Consider the following 21,776-nt stretch of genomic DNA (forward strand, 5'->3'; position numbering starts at 1 on the left):
GGTACTAGGGTACTAGGGTGAAGGACTCAGAATAGGGAAAACTTAAAAATTTACCTTAAGGCTTAAAATCTCTTTAAACTTGAACGCAAAGAGAATGGTCTTAAGGCTCAAAATCTCTTTAAACTTAAAATTTACCTTAAGGCTTAAAATCTCTTTAAACTTGAACGTAAGAGATATTGACTTCCTACGCGTAGATGAAGGGGGGTGCCGGGGCTTGCGTAGGACTGTTGGACATGCTACGTGTAGGATTGTGCGTGGGACTGTTGAGCATAGGATTGCTCGCGTAGGCCTCAGCCTCAGCAGGAGTATGCAGGGCAGCGCGTGCAGGTCTCAGGGCAGTGCGAGCAAGAGCATTAGGGCAGCGTGAACCTCAGGGGAGCGCGAGCGCGGGCATCAGGGCAGCGTGAGCATTAGCGAGAGAGAGGGATGGAAGAGAGAGGGCAGCGCGAGCATCAACTACACCATCATGGTTCCCAGAGAGAGGGGAGCGCGAGCATCAGCTACACCAGTGCGAGAGAGAGAGAGAGAGAGAGAGAGAGAGAGAGAGAGAGAGAGAGAGAGAGAGAGAGAGAGAGAGAGAGAGCAACTCACCGAAATGGGGGCTCTGCAACTTGCCAAAACGGGGCTGTCAGGTTATTGCAGCTGGCCATGGTGTGCACGTCGAACATAGCTTCTGTTGGCGATGGCGGGACAGTGAGGGCCGGGCTCCATTATTTCTACTAGCAGTGGCGGGATAATGTTGAGGGATGCAGACATCCCCCCCAGAGGGCTACCCCTCGCCCCAGGGGAAGACTTGCAGGCTAGGTTTGAAGTGGCGGCTAGGTTACAGTTATGGGGGGGGGGAGAGAGAGAGAGAGAGAGAGAGAGAGAGAGAGAGAGAGAGGGAGAGAGAGAGAGAGAGAGAGAGAGAGAAGATGAGGAAATGGAAGCAGAAGAAGAGTTTTTAAATGTCGTACAAACCACTGGAAGAGGCCAGATGAGGTCCTTCATGATCAAGTACATCAACAATACTGCAATTGTCAAGTAATTGAGAGAGAGTGTGTGAGAGAGTGGGTGCCACTTCCCCCAACTTGCCAGCCCCATTTTCAAGTGATTACTTGCGTCCCTTGTATTTGGCACTTTCTTATGATATTGATCATTCGTTCGCGTCCCTCACTCTCATGTCCCTCTTGCGTTCAGTTTTCAAGTTGCGTTCTTGTACATGCGTTTGCTTGCCTGCAGGTCCCGTTTGCATCGCAGGTGAGCCAACGCGACCTCTTTTCCGCGACGCCCCGAACGAGGGCGTCACCCCACTCTCTCACACACTCTCTCTCAATTACTTGACAATTGCAGTATTGTTGATGTACTTGATCATGAAGGACCTCATCTGGCCTCTTCCAGTGGTTTGTACGACATTTAAAAACTCTTCTTCTGCTTCCATTTCCTCATCCTCTCTCTCTCTCTCTCTCTCTCTCTCTCTCTCTCTCTCTCTCTCTCTCTCTCTCTCTCTCTCTCTCTCAGCCGATCATAAAGCGCACAACACTGTAGACTAAGTTGAGAGTTAGTGCGATCTCCGCATTGGAGGTTTTCGTGTTTCCTGCACACACAAGATTGAGGGGTATGCCAAGCCAGCTTGCAATCCGTTGCACATGGTTTACATGTTGACGATAAGACAACAAGCCTGCTCTATTCTTCATGGATGTCAAAGCATATGATTAATGTGTTATGCCCCTCCTTATGGACAAGCCTATTCCAGCTTTTGCGGAGTTCCATTGACTTCGATGCACCAACAAGAGACACCAATATAGAGCATCTATATGTCAATCACCCAATTGCCGTTGCCAAATCCAAAAGAAGGTAGTTGTTTTCTCTCGCTTTTGCAACCTGTATGTTGCAATATACATTGTTGCCATGAAGCTGATATGGCCACTAATTCGACGGCGCTGCTTGCTCTCTCTCTCTTTCTTCCTCTCTCCTCTTATCTATTTTGTGCCATGTTTGGGGAATGAAATATCAACATACGAACGTCATGAAACACCCTACTTTATTCATAGGATGATTTGCTCGCAGCATATCATGGGTGCAATGTGGAAGTTGAATCTCGGGGGCACTAATTCAAGGGCAACAACGCTCTCTCCTTCTCCCCTCCTCTCTCTCTCATCTATATATGCATGTTGTGTCCTATTTCGCGAATGAAACATAACATCATACCAACAACATGAAACACCTTGCACTAGATTCAAAGGATGGGCTGCTCGCAACATATCATGGGTGCAATGTGGAAGATGAATCTGAGGGGAAGGTTCACGATGATATTGAGATCAAAGCTGCCTGCGAAATAGCAATGCGCACCACCAAATGACAGGGGAAGATGGCACTAAGGCCGGTTACAAGGTATGGGCTATCATAGTATTAGAGGATTCTATTAATTTGATACTATACATGCAATGAAAGAACGAAAGGAGCTTGGGGCTTGGCGAGTATACCAATCAGTGATGTTGCACCTCATACATAGGAAGGTCACAATAGGAAACGGAGCCAACACAAGGGTTGTGCATAATTTGGGGGACTAATGGAGGCTGGAGCAATTTACTATTCACATATAAGCTCTTTTCCATTTTTAGATGTGGAAGAGGTAAATTTAAAAGCAAAAATTGCAGATCCATACTAAGGCCTGACTCTAAAAGCAACTGAGAGAGTTCTAATGAGAGGGGAGATGGGGATCTTCCAAGAGAGATAGTGTTCTTTTGTTGCCAGGGGCAACAGGTCATGTACTAGTGTGTAATTAAACCGTGAGTCTTTTAGAAAAATGACGTCCGCACTGTCTTCTGACAATGGCTCGCTGTTCTGACGATATACTTCTGCATTTGCCAATCAGGCGCCTCTGCTGGACGGCATACTGTCGAGGTAAGAAACAATGTCTATATTTGCGTTTTCTCTCTCTCTCTCTCTCTCTCTCTCTCTCTCTCTCACACACACACACACACACACACACACACACTTACACACCTGTTTTTCAATTTGTAATAAGTGTCACGAGTTTTGTGTCCACAGAGCGGTGGAAAATCCACTGGAAAATCCAAGAAAGAAGCAATACTCGCTACACTAGTCAAGCATAGCCAGGAAGAGCGCGATGAGGAGTCAAAATCAATGAGTTTTCCTTTTCTGAGCGGACTAAAAGCCTGTGCTCAGAAGAAGGATTTGTACCAAGTCAGTAGGATACACACTGAGCTCAGAAATTCGTACGAATTCAGTAGGATACACACTGAGCTTGGCAATGGTGGGTTACTTCAGAAAGATGCAGAATTAGGGAGCACATCGGTAAATGTGTATGCCAAATGTGGTAACCTCACGAAAGCACGAGAAGTTCTTGATGGGCTTCCTGCCCGGAATGCTATCACTTGGAATGTGTTGATTGCAAAATATGCCCAACATGGCTGCGGCAAGGAAGCTTTGGGCTGTTTTCACCAGATGAAAAGGGAAGGCCTTTCTCCTGATGCAATCACCTATGCTTGCACCTTGAAGGCATGTTGCCTTATGCAAGACCTTCACATGGGTGAGAGGATACATGGTGAGATAGCTAGTCAGGGGTGGTTGGAGAAATATGTCATGCTTGGCAGTGCTTTGGTCGACATGTATGCCAAATGTGGTGCCCTTACAAAAGCGCGAAAAGCTCTTGATGAACTTTCTGTCCGAAATGTCCGCTCTTGGAACAAGTTGATTACAGGATATGCCCAACATGGTTGTGGCAAGGAAGCTCTATGCTGTTTTCACCGGATGCAAAGGGAAGACATCTCTCCGAATGCAACCACCTATGCTTGCGCCTTGAAGGCCTGTGCCCTTACGCAAGACCTTCACATGGGTGAGAGCATTCATGAAAAGATAGCTAGTCAGGGACTGTTGGAGAAACATGTGGTGCTTGGCAATGCCTTGGTCGACATGTATGCCAAATGTGGTGCCCTCACAAAAGCACGAGGAGTTGTTGATGGGCTTCTTGTCCGGGATGTCATAACTTGGAATGGGTTGATTGCAGGATATGCCCAGCATAGCTGTGGCAAGGAAGCTCTGGGCTCTTTTCATCAGATGCGAAGGGAAGGCCTTCCTCCAGATGCAATCACCTATTCTTGCACCTTGAAGGCGTGTGGCCTTATGCAAGACGTTGATATGGGTGAGAGAATTCATGTTGAGGTTGCTTATGAGGGGCTGTTGGAAAAAGATGTTGTGCTTGGCAATGCTTTGGTCGATATGTATGCAAAATGTGGTGCCCTTTCAAAAGCACAAAAGGTTATCAATGAGCTTTCTATTCGAAATGTTGTCTCTTGGACGGCATTGATTGCAGGATATGCCCAACATGGCTGTGGCAAAGAAGCTCTGTGTTGTTTTCACAGGATGCGAAGGGATGGCCTCTCTCCAAATGCAACCACCTATGCTTGCACCCTTAAGGCCTGTGGCCTTACGCTAGACCTTCACATGGGTGAGAGAATTCATGATGAGATTGCTAGTCAGGGGCTGTTGGAGAAAGGTGTTGTGCTTGGCAATGCTTTGGTCGATATGTATGCCAAATGTGGTGTCCTCGCAAAAGCACGAGAAGTTCTTGATGGGCTTCCTGTCCGGAACGTCATCACGTGGAATGCATTGATTGCAGGATATGCCCAGCATGGCTTTGGCAAGGAAGCTCTGAGCTGTTTTCACCAGATGCGAAGGGATGGCCTTTTTCCAGAGGCAATCACCTACGCTTGCACCTTGAAGGCCTGTGGCCTTACGCAAGAGCTTTACATGGGTGAGAGAATTCATGATGAGATTGCTAGTCAAGGGCTGTTGGAAAAACATGTTATGCTTGGCAATGCTTTGGTTGATATGTATGCAAAATGTGGTGCCCTCATGAAAGCGCGAGAAGTTCTTGATGGGCTGCCTGTCCGGAATGTTGTCTCTTGGAGCCCGCTGATCATAGGATATGCCCAACATGGCTGTGGCAAGGAAGCTCTAGGCTGTTTCCACCAGATGCGAAGGGAAGGCCTTTCTCCAGATGCAATCACCTATGCTTGCACCTTGAAGGCCTGTGGCCTTACGCAAGACGTTGACATGGGTGAGAGAATCCATGATGAGATTGCTAATCAGGGGCTGCTGGAGAAAGATGTTGTGCTTGGCAATGTTTTGGTCGATATGTATGCCAAATGTGGTGCCCATACAAAAGCACAAAAGTTCTTGACGAGCTTTCCTTCCAAAACGTTCTCTCTTGGAGAGCAATGATTGCAGGATATGCACAACATGTCTGTGGCACGGAAACTCTGGGCTGCTTTCACCGAATGCAAAGGAAAGGCCTTTCTCCTGATGCAATCACCAATGTTTTCACCTTGAATGCGTGTGTCAGATTATGAAAAATTGGGGAGTTGTTTTAATGATTGGATCTATATGTATTTGTCAAATGTCTTGTACTTTTGAAAGCAAGAAAAAGTTTTTGATGACCTCCTTATCTACTAGGATGTGGCCTCTTGGAATGCAATGATTACGATTAGATAGGGTCTCTCTCCAAATGCAATTATCAAAGGCTTGCATCTTGAAGGCCTGTGACATTATAGCGCTCTTGCAAAAAAACATCATACTCGGGTTTGATTGGCTATTTTGAGTGTATATGGGGGCAGGGTTTCAATCCAAATGCAATCAATTATGCTGGTGTCATGAAGGCAATAGTTGTTATGCAAGAAATTGGTTGGGCAAACAAATCATGATTAGATTATGAGTGAGAGTCTCTATACAAAAGACTTCATGCTTGGCATTGCGTTGGGTGACGTATCTCAAATGTGGTTACTTTTGAAAGCATGTTTCATAAGCTTCCTACTTTTTGATGCACTCTCGAATGTAATGATAATATGCTGAATGAGGAAAAGCAAGCATTGCAGACTGAATCTCTAGGTACAATCACCTATGCTTGCATCTCAAATGCAAGTGAAATTACGCAAGCAGTTGATTGCTAGTCAGTGCCTCTTGAAAAAAATGACATGCTTACCACTACTATGGTAAAATCTGGCCACTTTCAAAAGCAAAAATGGTTTTTGCAAGCATTGCAACCATATGGTCTTTGGGAATAGAGTGATTGTAGGATATGGCTCTTTTGTTCAACTAGGTTGCATGATTCGCTATTCACAAAATGTTTATATGTTGAATAATGGGCTAATTAGTTGAACTAAATTATTCGATAACAAGTCAACTTTTTTCATATCTTCGTATATTTACTTACATATCGATCGATATAGTGAGGTTGAATACAACTCACCTTCACTCAAAATACAAAGCTAACCCCAAGCAAACCCCAAGCAGTGCAAAGTAGAGAAAAAAATACCAAAAAATTGTTTTTATTTTTTGAGAAAAAATTGACTACTTTTGGTGCTCTGAAATGATCAAGATTAGTAATTAAATGTTTGGCTCTAAGCTTATATATATTAAAAATAAAAAGATCTTAAGCTCTTATTATTTTTTAATATACATAAAATAGTGATAGATTGTGATGAAAATTTCATCATTATCTCTATTTTTGTGCAGTGTTTAAAATGAGCATACATATATTAAAAATAGAAAAGAGTTAGAACTCTTTCTATTTTTAATATACATTAAATAGTGACACATTATAATTAAATCATAATCTATCTCTATTTTTTATACATATCAAACTAACATACTAAGTGTCTTTATCACATCGTGATTTTAGGCATTTTTTAAGTACATATAGTTAAGTACATATGCTCTTGCTTCTAAGTAGGGTTAGGATTTTTTGATTTTTTCTACAGAGTTCGTGAAAAAAAACGCTTTTTAAATACAAAAATTGTATCGATCAAAATACACTTATATTATTCATTAATTTGTAAAAATTTTGAGTATCCGTAAATAACACCATATTCGTGAATAATATCATATTATTCGTATTATTTTCATATTATTCAAAATGTTTTATGCAACACCGTTGTGAGTGATAATTTATCTTCTTATGCAATCTCCTATGATTTCTCTTCTTATTCTACTTATATTATTCAAAATTTCTGCAACACACTTGTGCAAACATGGAGTGAGGATTTCTCTTTCTTATGCAATCTCAAATGATATTGTCTTGATGACATGGGGCATTGTGCAAAAGGTTGACATTAGCAAGCAAAATTTATTGATGTGAGTAGGATGTGCACTTGGAAATAGATGTCAAGCTCGGTATATTTGGAGTGTTGTGTCTTTCGATCCATTGGTTACATGACATGTATTGATCCAAGATACGTCCACCAACACATGTGGGACAAAAAGCATTGGGCTATTCTCTATGAATGTGAGACTCAGGGGTTCTCTTCAAAGCAATTATGTATGGCTGAAGTTGAAATCAGCAATGAAAATGAGGATGAGATGCTATTCAGGGCTCTTGGAAAGAACCCACATGGCTAGTTTTTCTATGATCAACAAATATGCCAATTGGGGTGTGTTCACAAAATACCAAAACAAACTTGGCTAGATTCATATTTGAGATATTCTCTCTTGATTGCTTTCATTGTAGATATGCTCTATAAAGATAATTCTTTAAGTCGTTTATTGTAAATGTTGAGACATAATAAGAAAAATTGTTGATTAGCATGGATGCCTAGTGATAATGCACTTGCCATAGCACAAGTCCTTAACGAGCGTTTGGATCCGAGATGTCATCTCTTTGATTACACATTTTGAAAAGTATGCCCTCAACATGGGCAACACAAAGGAGCTCTATGTTCTTCACATCAAATATAAAGCGATTATCGTTCCCCAAATGAGATTACCCCTGCTTGCATCATGAGTGAGGACCCTTTCATAGAATGTAGTGATTATTGGATTCCCCACTAGAGGCAAGGCCAAAAAATGTTGGGCTCTTTTAGCAAATGTGGGTGAGGCTCTTGCAATTGATGTGTGTCAATGATGTATGGCAAACATAGATGTTCTGTTGATAGCATTTTTTTTTTTTGTTGTAGGCCTGACAAGGGAGGGCGAGGAAGTGCTTGTCTATTTGTCAAAAAATGCAGAGTGATGATTTCTTTCTAGATGCACTTACCTACATTGGCACCCTAAAAAGCATAGGGCATTATGTGAGAGGTTAGCATGGGCAAAAAAGATTGCTAATGAGTCAAGGCACAAAGGGTTTTGGAAAACAAAATGCGTTTGGCATTGATATGGTAGGCATGTATGCCAAATATGGGACACTATACATAGAACCAGTGCATGCTAAAGATCAACACTTTGCATGGGAAGAATCTACTGATATACCGTTGTCACATCCATATCTTGATTGGCATGCTGATTCTTCACAAAAAAAAGAAGGACATGTGGAAGAGGGATATCCCTCCATTGCAACCCAAAGACAAAAAGATGGCAATGAGAATAGTGGAGAAGTTTGATCTCTGAGAGACCCTTGCTTGAACTTCAATTCAATTTTCATAAAATTATGACCAAGGCTCAGACTAAAGAGGCCAAGGCAGCCACAACTAAAGCAAACCAAGAAGTGGTAGAGCTCGAACGGCTGGTGGAAGGGCTACACAAGGAAAAGAAAGAGTTGTAGACAGAGCTAGAGAAAGCAAAAAAGGATGTTGAAGACACCTACAAAGATCTTGAAAAGGACATTGAGGCCAATGTCCACTTTCAAAAAGAGCGTGACCAACTTGATAGAGTATAGAAAAGGAGAGGGATAAGTACTCCAAATTGTGTAATTCTTATGATGATATAAAGCATACTCTCTCCACTCTACTTCCCAACCAAGATGCAGCTCCAACAATAACGACATCAACTCCTCTTCCTTCTACTAAAATTCAGATGAGATAAAGGCACTCAAAGTAGAGCTAGAATAAGAGCGGTTGTAGAGACAAATGATGATGATAAGAATGCTCACTACAAATGCCCACCATGACCAATAGGTCAAAGAGCTACAAGAAAAGCTTGCAAAGGCAAAAGCAGATTGGCAGCACAACCAGAGATGTATTCTTGAGAGCTAAAGGCAAAAGCTATAGGCTTGGGTGGCACCTCTCAAGTACCTGAATCTATGCAGATAGTCCAAGCCACACACATTGAGTTTGAGAGTGTCGAGCAGATTCCACTGGGAAACCTATCCAGTACATCCATTGTGGGGGGTATTCATGACCTAGACGAGGATAGACCAGATGTAGATGCTTGAGATGAGCTAAGTAGTGGATATCAAAAATGACAAATGGCGTAGCCAAAGAATATATTGAGTTTGAGCTCAAAAGTTTTAGAGTTTGTGGCATTACTGATGATTCAAGACGATGACCCTACCAAAATTTTTGGTCATGACATGCTAGCATTGCCACTAACTTCCACTTGCCATTTTTAAAAGCCCTAGGTATATAAGACAATAGCTCTAGTTGGAAAGGATAGTTTTTTGGATAACAAAAGAGCTCTCATTGTGCGTACTTTCATGCAGCTTCTTAGCTCTACTTTGTAATCAACATAACTTTTGATTGGATAGTCTATTTAAAATTCTAAAACTTGCATTGTGCTCCTCTTCTCTTGCTCTTTCTTTTAAGTGTAAGCATTTCAAGTTCTGTGGTGGTTTGTGCGTGAGCCATATCTTCAATTTTGAGTGCTTAAAACTTTGTTTTATGTCATTTTGACTATAGGAGAGTGTTATTAGACCTTAGGGCGACCTGTTTGGATAGTTTTGTTGTAGTTTTGATGACTTGGTTCATGATGGATAGTGATTTTTTAACCTTTTCAAAATGCTACCAAATTTTTTAGACTTGTCACCTTAGACCTCCTATAGCTTCCCTTAAAGTTTCATGGCTATCCGAGACTGTTTAGTCATTGAAATAGTGTGATGACCGAGAACGGTGAGATAGAACATAGGTAGATTTTCTGGTCTTTGAGCTCTTGATTAGCTTATAGAGCCTGACATCCTTGCTTGTTAGGTTCACTTCTTGAGGTTCACACCCTCACATAGTCTTTGTGCCCCATTCGAAGCACTTCCCTGAGTATTGACAAGAGTATGTTAGTGCTAGAAGGCTCACATTGGACCTAGTTGTCATCCATGTCACACTTGTAGTTGGGCTACCTTGAGGATTGACACTTAGTGGAACTTTAAGATATAATATGTGTGTATAATCATATGTATTCATAATTATCCAAAGAAAAATAAATATTTACTACTAAATGTAATGCTTGCTTCTTATACTGTATTTTAAGGTAAAAGACTAATATGAATAGCTTGATCAAAATCAGGCAGCATCTCGTTTGTACTTTGAACCATGTTTCAAAAGTTCCACCAGTGTATTCCATCTCTCCATGACACCCTTCACAAGAGATTTCTGACTTACCAAAAGAACACGTGTATTCCATGAAATTTCCCTATGTGCATATATGATTTTTTGAACTTGCAATAGATGATATACATACCCACACTTCCTTCCCGATGTTTGAAAGAAAGAGTCATCACAACCATGTATATTCTATTGCTTTTTCACTGCAACTAAAGCATAACAACATTTAGTCTATCAATCAAGACGAAGGCAAATAATCTACTTTTCCCTTGTCCTTAGTCACCATAATCAAATTTGTGCATGCATATAGCAATCATTAAAGAATTATCTACCATATGAGACTAACTTTATGCAATCATGATAAGAGTCATTGTTTGATTATTAACTTGAATAGGAGAGAGCTAGATCTCAATTTTATATGCCAATGCCAATGGCTCTAAATATAACTTTTACTATAAATAATGTATTTAGCCAAACTTGTAGATTTCTTTCAAACTCTTGATGCCCTTGGCCTATAGGTACAATAAGCTAAGTGTGGACCAAATCTGGGTTGAAATGGAATCTAGGAGACATGGATCGCGATCCATGTTCTAGAGTCAAATGACATGGAATTTGTAGGACAACTTCCTAACATGTTTCTACAGCCATTGGGCATCACCATATTGGACTTTGTACCATTTTTGCCTGATCTAGGTCAAAATGACAATTTTAATTGTGAGTTATGGAAACTTTGGGGTTACTAGGCCAAAGGATGTCCAAACTCCACCAAACTTTAGGAGAATCATTCCTAAGATGTGCTCTAGCTAGTGGCAGAATTTTGATCTAAATTTGAGCAAGTGGGGACATGGATCACAATCCATGTTTTGTCATAATAACTAATATCTAATTCTCCTAAATGATTTTCTCATGTTAAACTGATCATTTAATATGGGGAAGTGCCAGGGGAGAAAAAGCTAGAATACTGGTTAAGCTGGCAGACCGGCCATAGTAGGGATCCAAAGGATGGAAAATAGGGAGCCAAAGGGGGGGCCATCTGCAAAAGAGCAATGTGCAACAATGGGGTTTAAAGACCCTAAGGTTCAGCCCATTAACACTTCCAAAATGCTAAGGTTCCAAAATTCAAAGGTTGTGTCCAATGGTCCAAGCTTAGTTAAATTGGAAGCTTAGTGTGTGTACCAAAAAAGTCTTCACAACTCCTACAAAGGAGGGGGCAAGCCTTGGAAGTAGGGGATGAGAGAGAAAAAACACACACACACACACACACACACACACACACACACACACACACACACACTCACAAGACTCCTTTACACAAAGGGAATGAGGGACACATGCCAACTCCCTAGCCCAAATGCCCACAAGGTGTACTCATATCCTATTGGATGGCCATGGAGGTGGAAAATCAGAATTAGGCTAGAGTAAATCTAGTTTAATTAATTTAAAAACACTAATAAAAGAACTAATAAGGATTAAGGTCTCTAGAAGACTATTGGATATTCTCTCAAGGGGTCCAATGAGCATTCAACAGCCCAATGGCTTGCCTGATTCCTATTGGCCAGGAGACAAAGGGGTCCAATGAGACTTTAGTTTCATTAATTAATTACCTAAAGCTCTCACAAAAGGAGAAACGGGGACACATGTCAAAATTCTATCACTTATGCTCCTGAAATCTTATTGGCTAAGCGGGGAGAGGTCCAATGGGGTGTCAGCAAGAGGAAATAGCATGAGGGTCGACCAAGAGAGAGAGGGGTCTGATTTTCTCAAGTCATGATTCCACACACATTCACACAAGCTCATGTGTGAAGCAAGAAGACTCTCTCTCTCCTTCTCAAGCTTTAATGGAAAGCTTATCACCTACTCCAAGCTTGTGAGAAGGGAGGCCTACACCAACAACTCTTGGCTTTGTGATGCAAATCCAACCAAGAGCCAAGCTTCAATGCATGCTCATCTCCTCTACCATGATAATTACTAAGCTATACTATGCTAATATGAGTGATTATGTGAGGAGATGTACATCTTTCTCGTAAGACTACTCCTTCTTCCTCTCAATCTACTCTCATCCCCCGCTAGCTCTCACCATCTTTGAAGGTGTGTGAGGTCTTGGGTCTCAGACCGTGAGGGAATTGATGTTGTGTTTTATAAGTGTTTTGTTTAGTGCTTGAAGCTTCCATCTTCATTGCACTAGCTAGTTATTGAAGGAACACAAAGAATTGTATTGTAAAATGTCTCTCTTGATGGGAGAAACCTTTGATACAAAGCCTCTTGAGGGGGGACCGGCTCCATGTAAATCCGGTCCTCAATTGTTGTCAATGGCTTAATTTATCTCTCTTTTGAAGTATTGTTCATGCTATCTAACTAAGTGTTATGCTTTTTGTTGCTCTCTCCACACAAGCACTCTTGCTATGCTCATTAGGAATCTATTCTAATGAAAATGCTCACTATGTTCATGCTATTTTCCGCTACACACAAGTCACTTGGCCATTAAAAGTTAGATTGGTATCAGAGCTCAAGGTTTCTCTTTTCCTACACAAGAAGGGAGGTCCTTAAGCTAGCTATAAATGGTTGGTATTATTAATTGCAATTGAGTAAGTAGAATAGGGATTTTTCAGCCTTGTAGTGCGCCTGCCTTCGTGCAGATAACGGGGCATCACCGTTGAGAGCTATGATCTTAATAGTGGAGTCCTACGAGGATTGCCTACGGCTTAACCACTATTGAGCTATTAAAAGCTTGACAGGAACCGGTGCTGTTTTGGTGTTGAAAGACCCTCTCTTCTATTCCTTGCAATTAATGGTACTCGTTGCAATTAATGGTATTTGAGCCAAGGGTATAGTAGCTTGAGTACTTTTCTAAAGGGGTAAAGAGGAGTAGCAACTAGGGCTGAAGTGCCAAAGTACACCTAAAAAAGTTTACACCTAAAAGTTGTTAGAATGGCTGACAATAGTAAAGAGAGTGAAATTAATGTTGATAGCTTTGATTTTGCTAATGAGCAATCTACTAATGATGCCCCTATGTTTGCTAACTACCTTGTTTCTAGGCTTCAACAAGCCATGGGAAATCCATCCCTCCAAAGTGAAGTGCAACAACAGCTTTGTGCTCATGGGATTCTCCAAGCTCCCCACCATGATGAGAGAGTACCTAGGAAGCCTCCTTGTGAGACTCCCAAAAGAGGTCCCTCTCCGATTTGAGAAGAAGAAGAGGATCCATACGAAGGGCTCAAAAATTTGCTTCTTTGACATGGACAAGATAAGTTATGGATTGTTTGACATGATTTGGGTGTTGTCCACGCATAACACCACCAAAAGAACCTAACACTTAGAATTGATTCATCGGCAAAGTGCCCTATCCAAGTCATCCTAGTACATACACGGTAGATGGTTAAGATTTGATTTGTGTTTTTCTGTTACCTCGCTCGATGAGGGCGTCCTACCAGAAAAATGGGGTATGCTTAAAGGATAAGCTGCAAATTAGGCATAAAATGCCTAAGAGCACACGTTTTGGGCACACACTCTCAAAATTCAAGAAAAAATCTTCAGCCCAACATGCTCTTCTTTTCTCTCTTTTTCTTATTTCTTTCAAGAATAATGACAACTTTCTAAGAAGCTATTGATACATGTTTTGCTGGTGAGGCAGCCTGAGACAAGGTACTCTAACTCTCAGCTAGAAATTGGGCAAGACACCAACTAAATTAGTCTTCATCGGTTCCTCGATTGAACACTAATTGCCACAAGGGCTATGAGCCACACACACTGGATCTCGGGTAGGACACGACTATTGGCATTCTTTGGGTGATTGTTTTCAAGATCTACCCAAGGGAGTACACATCGACGTTAATGGACAAGCAAGAGCCTTGCCATTACGGATGTTTAGAGTGACATTTTTGCACTACATGTTTTTAGTGCGACACTCAAGTCGAGTTTTTGATAAATCTTTAACTCACAGCAGCTGATCTCTACAAGTCAGTATAGATGCAGCAAAATCAGTTGCGACAGCATGGCTGTCCCTAAGAGCTAGGTCGTTCACTTGTGTGGATTCCCTGCTCTCTCTATAGCACTACGAAGTGTCTATGGACATACTGTTTAGGGTACGACCCGGCGGGCGACTGCTAAATCATCCCATAAGCATTGAGGATCATAGTTTGATCTCTCCCAGTTATACTTTCAAGGAAAGAATTCCGCAATCTACCACACGGTAGTGGACAAATTCAACTTCTTAAGTTGATTCCAATCATCATGTACACGGTTAACTATGTTGGTTATCGTTACCTGCTACTTGCGCAGTTTCTCCAACGGGTCTTACCAAACGGTTTGACTATGTAGATTTTAACCAAAGGGGTTGGATTGCAAGGGCAACACCCATGGTTCCCAGTGCCATGTTTTTTTTTTTCCAGGTAGGAGACGTGCTCCTCTCCGTTTGAATATGGGTAAGTGAACATTACGTTCAAATCTCCAGGTACGCATCTATGGATTTGGTGTTATTCCATTGTTAGTACGCTTTGCTTGGTTTTTCAAGACGTATACGTACGCTTGAATATTTCAGAGCCATGCCAAGGGCATGTCGGCACAAAGTATTTTGGGCCAAGTATCCAATCTATTTTTCTGCCTTATGCTGTTACGAACCTACTTGTAGGGTTCAATTTGGCACAATGTGTTGTCACATAGGATACAACATGGTCTAGGAACTCCAGGAGTTCGGTTTATCCAGTGTGGAGCAATGAATGAGGGTCCCTCTCACTCCTGTCGTAAAGTGTTTAGAGCTACCTCCATACACAAGTACATCTTGTACTTGTAGGATGTTCTTTTTCAGACATCCTTAATTGAGACATATTCCACATGTGGCGAATATGAGTCTCTGGGACTGACAATGGTGCCCCTATTTCAAATATGTGTCACGACAAAGTCCCTAAGTGCTGGTCACGTCTGTTTTCTAGACCATTTTTAGCACGACGTATCAGGAGCAATTTCGTGGCCAAAAATTGTCGAATACTTAGAATGACTTGTTAAGGTACAAGTACTGCTAAACAACATTACAGATGGTTGTTTATACATATAGCAAGGCTCTAAATTGTAAATGAAAAAGTTTCATTGTTTGTACCTAGAAGTGATCATTGTTTCACCTTCTATTATGGTTCAGACGTTTCCGCAAGGCTTGCAAAAAGATTGCAACTGAAAGTATTTAGTTTCTTTTCAGAACTATTTACATTCCTCTTTAATGTGTGCTAGGCGCATCACATTTGCCATAAGTATTGGCAAGGATCTTTATGGATATACAGGTTTGAGTTAGTTTTTGCTAAATGCATGCACACTAGGTGTTATGGGCCCTAGTATTTAGCACAGGCTGATTTGGAACGGCATGCATATTCCTTAGGTTGTTGAAGCATTTGGCACTCTATGTGCACTATCTCTATGAGATTACTTTTGAGTCTACTAAATCACCAATCGAGGTCATGACTCGGTTTGGGTGTTTGTGGATTTTTTAAGTTAACCACGATGGTTATTTCGCACATTGTTGATTCCTCAACAATGTTATACGCTATTGTAATTTCCCATTTACCAGTCGTCTGGGAAGACTATCTCTAAACCGTGGGGGAAACACACCTCAGGACTGTCAGTATCCAAGGGGATTGACAGATTACAAAGTGTAATCTTGGGATCAAGGATATGCAAAGTGCGTACATTAGCACCAAGCAATCAAATTCATAAGCATTTAATGCTCTTTTTGGAGTTTACTTACTATCAGTTAACGCATGTTGCGACTAGGTAGTCTCTTCATGTATAACTCAGGTTCTCAACCTTGAACACTGGTTAGGGTGGGGTTGTTTACTGATAATGAAAATTAGGACAAAGTCAAGGACTTCAAATTGGCTGATGAGTTATGTCAGCATGCTACTTTCATGGAAAGTGACAAGAGGTACTCTTTTTGGTACACCTGTGTTGTGATAAACTCGTTTACCATGCTCATGAGTGTTCTAAATGGAGTCTACACACTACGTTTGGATAGGAACCGGTACCATCAGATGGTTACAAATGGACAACAATGTAGAAAATCAAAATGTTACTCTTGGTTTCATTGAACCTCCTACTGAACCGGGTTCCGCTCCAACCGACCTGAAGAAGGTGCCATTTGGGAAAACATTAGTGTTCTGAAGAAGTTTCTGACTTTTGTTTTCGAGGACGAAAACTCTTCTTTAAGGGGGGAGTAATGTCAGGGCACGGGTCTGGGCCAAGGGCCAGGACGGACATGCAGTCAAGGGGGTCCCTATATTTAGAATGCCAGGGGTCTATATAGGGCATGGCTGGGTGGAGATTAGCATGTCAGTCACCATGTCCTTATATTTTCCTATTGGACCGACAAGCCTGGTACCTAACTCTACCAAATAAATAATACAATGTCCGTCGTAGGTGATAGGGTGTCCGTGAGCCATGAGGGTTAACATTGCTGGATGCGGAGTGCAAGAGAGGAAAGGAGAGAAGGGGAAGGGGTTAACGAGCACACAGTCTTGTGGGTGGAGCTCTATAGAGTATTTCTCTCTATCTCCTTAGTGACATTATAACAATGAATAAGAGTATGGGCGGCCGAGCATTGCCTTTAGGCGGCCACTTGGCCTAAAACCCTTACAATCTCCCACTTGAAGGCCAATGTGGCCCAAGTGGCTAAAGAATATAGTGGCTGTTATGTACAAATTTACAAACATGAAGCATGATCACAACTTCATCGTACGCCCATCATCTCCATGCAATGTGCGAACCGCTCTAAGGCTAAGCTCATCATTAGAGCAGCCACTGAGTTTTCATCCATGTGAACTTTGACTAACTCAATGCATTTGCTAGCCAAAATATCCCATACCACATGATACTTGACCTCTATGTGTTTTGACTTGGAGTGAAACACGTGGTTCTTTGCTAACGCAATCGCACTCTGACTGTCGCAATGTAGCACTGGAGTCTGGTGTATACCAAGGTCTCCCACTAGACAAGATAACCACACAGCTTCCTTACTGGAATTGGAAACTGTAACATACTCTGCCTGAGTGGTGGAAGACAAAGTGCAATTTTGGATACATGATCTCCAAGAAACTGCCGCTCCAGCGAACAAGAAACCATAGCTAGATGTGGATCGCCTAATATCCACACAACCCGCATGATCCGAATCAGCATATCCAACTATGGATGCATCATTGTTCCCAAAGCGTAAGCACTTGCTAGTTGAGACCTTGATGTATCTCAAGATGTGCTTCACTACTTCCCAATGCTTTTTGTCTAGATTTGCCATAAACCTACTGACCACTCCCACTGCACATGCAATGTATGGTCGTGTGCTAACCATGGCAAACATGAGACTGCCAACTGCCAAAGAATATGGCACCTTTGCCATCTCTGCCTTTTAGCATCTGATTTGGGACAATCATGCTTGAATCCTACGGATCCCCATTTCTGTAGAGCTTCAAAAATTCCAAGATTCCATCTTCGATGGAGTGGCTGCACACGCCGGGTAGTCGAGGCTCGGGTGCCGTGCTCTTGGGCTCTGATACCACTTGTAGGTTGTAGGATGTGGAGTGCAAGAGCGGGAAGGAGAGAAGGGGAAGGGGATGATGAGCATACACAGTCTTGTGGGTGGATCTCTAGAGAGTATTTCTCTCTATCTCCTTATCGACATTATAACAATGAATAAGAGTAGGGGGGACTGACCATTGCCTTTAGGCGGTCACTTGGCCTAAAACCCTTACACTACATCATCACAACTACTCATCACATAAGGATGTGTCATCACCGACCCTGTGATGGCTATGTCTCTCTCATCCATAGGCAGAACTATGCATCTTGGCATCAACTCATCAGCATCTAGCATGAGCATATCAAAGAACTCCATGTTCATCATGTTTGTATGTGTCTCTCAAGAGCACACCTGCTCTACCCCTCTCTACATAGGCTTTGGCAACACCTAATGTGTCTCACTGGAGGAACCTTGCTCCACCTCTACCTTTGCAAAGTCCACTGACATGTCTTCCACACCTACATGCTCTGTCTCTTAAACGTATTGGAGCTCACTAGCAAACGAGACACATCACGTCTCGTCTCTCTCTCATCACATGCTAGCAGCAAAATTGAGACTATGTTGTCTTGTACCTTAGATATATGGATCAGGTAGACCAAGCCACAGTTTCCCTTAGCAATCACTATGATCCGTAATGCATCTGAAAAGACCGCTCTCTAAGCAATATCTAACACCCACAATCTACTAATTGCCTCATTGAGATCAAACTCTGTCACAGTTGAGGAACATAGCGCACATGTTGTAGCATATAGGATGCACCACTAGGTAATGACAAGCAGACATCTCTTGCACCTGCAGTTTCAAACACTAAACCATTGGTCAAGTGCACACAGCCAAAGCTCCCGGTAGAGAAAGTGGTAAACCACTCACAATATGGTGATGTGGAAAACTAAGCAAGAGGAACGCTAAAGGTGAATGTGACATCAATGTCACTAGCATATGAAGCAACCACTCCTCTAGGATGTGTCAAAACCTCGTCTGCATCACGCATATATCTTTGATGCTGCCTCATACATCTGGGAGGCACCTAATGTGTTCTATGTGACCACAATTCCAACAACACAAGTATCGAATGAACGAGTCATGTTTGTAGACTCTAAAATGTCACACGTATCTTTTAGATGGATGCCAAGAAACCAAAACTATTGCGAGAAATCGTGGGAGAAATATGATAGAGTCATTTGTAAGCTGAGCAAAATCTCAACCATAAACCATGCCAAAATGACACCAAAGTGAGAGATCACTCAACCACTACATTAATCATAACCATGGTCAAACACATCAAAACGGATGCTCGCATATGCGTAAAACCACTCTATAATAAGTATATAGTGTAAAGTCCACAACCTATAGGCATAAACAGCGTCACTAAACCAAGTGAGCCCAATTTGGAACAAACAACTCAACCGAGCGTAAAGCGAATAACCATATATGCAAGTAGTGAGCAAACGCAGTGCTCAAAATGCATCTCACAAGAAAACTCTCTACAAAGATATGATAATAGTCCAAAAACCTACCTATAGAGCCTATAAATCCTATGACTACCTGTACTTTGTAGCCACACAAGCATATGAAACTCTCACTACTATAGAGGTAGAAAAAGCTCTAAAGACGAATATTAAGCAGGAGACAAAGGACATATGGAAGGAGCTCCTCCAAGAGTAAACACAAGAACACTAATCTGTGTCCAAATTCGTGTCAAAATGGCAGTAAAAACTCAATCACTATCAAAGTGGGAGTCACAGTTGACCACTAAACCGTCAGAGAGTAAACTGCAAATACACACAAAGCATGGCAAGAGTTTCGGAAAAAATTGGCATAATTTTCTTTGAAATTTGAGAAAAATCTCACAAAAACTGCATAAACCATGAATGGACAATCGGTGTCTCAGTAGGAAATCCACGTACGGTATACATAAACCGCCAAAAGCCTAGAAATCTAGCTCGGTCCTAAACGAGTGGCTCTATGGATGAATGTACTTGTGCAAAATCCTTGTACACCTAAGAACCTACCACTTGTAAGCTATAACTAGCTCATTAGGTATCTACATATGCATACATAGCAAAAACACACAAAATCATGTTGAATCTACTCTCTGAAGTGACCACACACAATTATACATAAGCAAAACACCTATGCCACATAATCTACACTGGAAAGGATGCAACCTATAAGAAAAATGCTAAAATATCAACCAAAAAACTTGTTGGTTGGAAATCAAACAACCAGCTACCTATGGTCGCAAACATTGTTCACGAGCCAAACTCGCTCACAGAAAATCTACTCTGGAATGGTCTATTGAAGCCACCATGTGTCTAATGTGTGTGGCCAAAAGTGGCAAAGGTCGGCGCCAAGGAGACTATGTCAGAGTTGAGCCATTTGGATGTGGGTTAGAGAAGAGAAGAATCTTCTCTCTCTCTCTCTCTCTCTCTCTCTCTCTCTCTCTCTCTCTCTCTCTCTCTCTCTCTCTCTCTCTCTCTCCCCTGCTAAGTTGAAGCCTGGATGCTGGGGAGAAACTATCGAAGGGAAACCTCTTTGGATGAGCGTGGGAGGAGAGCCAATGACAAGGCTATGTTGGAGGAGATCCAAATTGCTCTCTCTTGCTCTCGCTATGTCAAAGCTAGGAAGAACCCTTGATGCCAAGAAGATGATGCCCAAGAGAAGATCTCTCAACCGGGATGTCCTAGCTCTTCGATACCAAGAGCTAATGTCGAGAGCCGAAGAAGTGTTGAGTCCAGAATCTGAGAGATGAGAGGACTGTCAAAGCTATCAGGACACCTGCAATGCCAAATGCGTGTCGGAGGAGAGCCAATATGCTCTCTCTCTCTCTCTCTCTCTCTCTCTCTCTCTCTCTCTCTCTCTCTCTCTCTCTCTCTCTCTCTCTCTCTCTCTCTCTCTCTCTCTCTCTCTCTCTCTTTCTTCATGCTCTCTTTCTCTTGTGTATGCACACTTGAGAGCTTATGCTCGCTCTCTTATCTCCTCGCGTCCGTTGTCAACCTAAAACAATAGGTGTGTGTTGCCAAATAACACCACCAATGCTGGGAAGAGATGCAGTGACTCCTCTTCTTCTATCTCTAGCGAGTGTGTGTGTGTGTGTGTGTGTGTATGTGTGTGTGTGCACATTCTTTCCCTTTCTTTTATCGCCTTCAATGCCATCTCTTTTCTCTCTCTCTCTCTCTCTCTCTCTCTCTCTCTCTCTCTCTCTCTCTCTCTCTCTCTCTCTCTCTCTCTCTCTCTCTCTCTCTCTCTCTCTCTCTCTCTCTCTCTCTCTCTCTCTCTAGCACTAGATTTCAATTTTCAGCATCTTGAAAATTTCCACGCTACTGCTAAGAAAACGCAATAGATTTTTGTTTGCTTATAATGTGTGTGTGTGTGTGTGCGTGCACGTGCACACACACGTGTGTGTGTGTGTGTGTGTGTGCACGTGTGTGTGCTTGTCTGTATGTGTGTGCATGTGCGCGCACGCGCGCGTGTGTGTGTGTGTGTGTGTGTGTGTGCGTGTGTGCGTGCGTGTGCGTGTGCACAACTACACTGGTAAAAAAAAAAATCCTTGGAGCTTCCCTCTTTGCAGTATTGTGATTGCTATCTCGATTCAGACCAGTGCTGCCTTGATATGCTTCAAAATTGCTACCCAATTTCAATCCCTAAAGCATATGTACTTGGCTTAGGAGGATGATGGAGGGCTAGATATTCTATATGCATGCATAAACCCTTAGCATAAATGATTCAAGGTGTATTTTCCTTTGGTTGGTCTTTTACCCTTCACTTTTGTATATACAAATGTCACTCTTTATCCATTGCATGAGTGACTAGATTCTCTCCTTCATCCACCTTAATAGACACTTCCCACTTGAAAAGTGTGTCCATTGCATGAGCAATTGGGTTCTCTCCTTGAGCAACCTCAATAGTCACTTGCCCTTGAAAGTGTTTCCACTTGTATCTTGTTCCGTGTCTCTACCTTTTTGTATAGATGCCAC

The 21,776-nt window shown here is 42.1% G+C and overlaps 1 protein-coding gene across 1 annotated transcript; it reads left to right on the forward strand.

Annotated features, from left to right (window-relative positions):
* Positions 1 to 2,671: 2,671 nt before the first annotated feature.
* On the forward strand, positions 2,672 to 6,099 carry LOC147460301 (pentatricopeptide repeat-containing protein At4g18520, chloroplastic-like). Its single transcript, XM_086511384.1, has 2 exons — positions 2,672 to 2,886; positions 3,034 to 6,099. Exon 2 carries the CDS (start codon positions 3,130 to 3,132, stop codon positions 5,227 to 5,229), a length of 2,100 nt encoding a protein of 699 aa, XP_086367510.1. The 5' UTR covers positions 2,672 to 2,886; positions 3,034 to 3,129; the 3' UTR covers positions 5,230 to 6,099.
* The last annotated feature ends 15,677 nt before the right edge of the window (positions 6,100 to 21,776 follow it).

Source organism: Adiantum capillus-veneris, chromosome 4 (genome assembly GCF_014529385.1).
Source record: "Adiantum capillus-veneris isolate H3 chromosome 4, ASM1452938v2, whole genome shotgun sequence".
NCBI classification, from domain to species: domain Eukaryota; kingdom Viridiplantae; phylum Streptophyta; class Polypodiopsida; order Polypodiales; family Pteridaceae; genus Adiantum; species Adiantum capillus-veneris.

Bases quoted from the DNA above. Each gene is read 5' to 3' on its own strand.
- LOC147460301 (XM_086511384.1), top strand. From the start codon at position 3,130: ATGAGTTTTCCTTTTCTGAGCGGACTAAAAGCCTGTGCTCAGAAGAAG.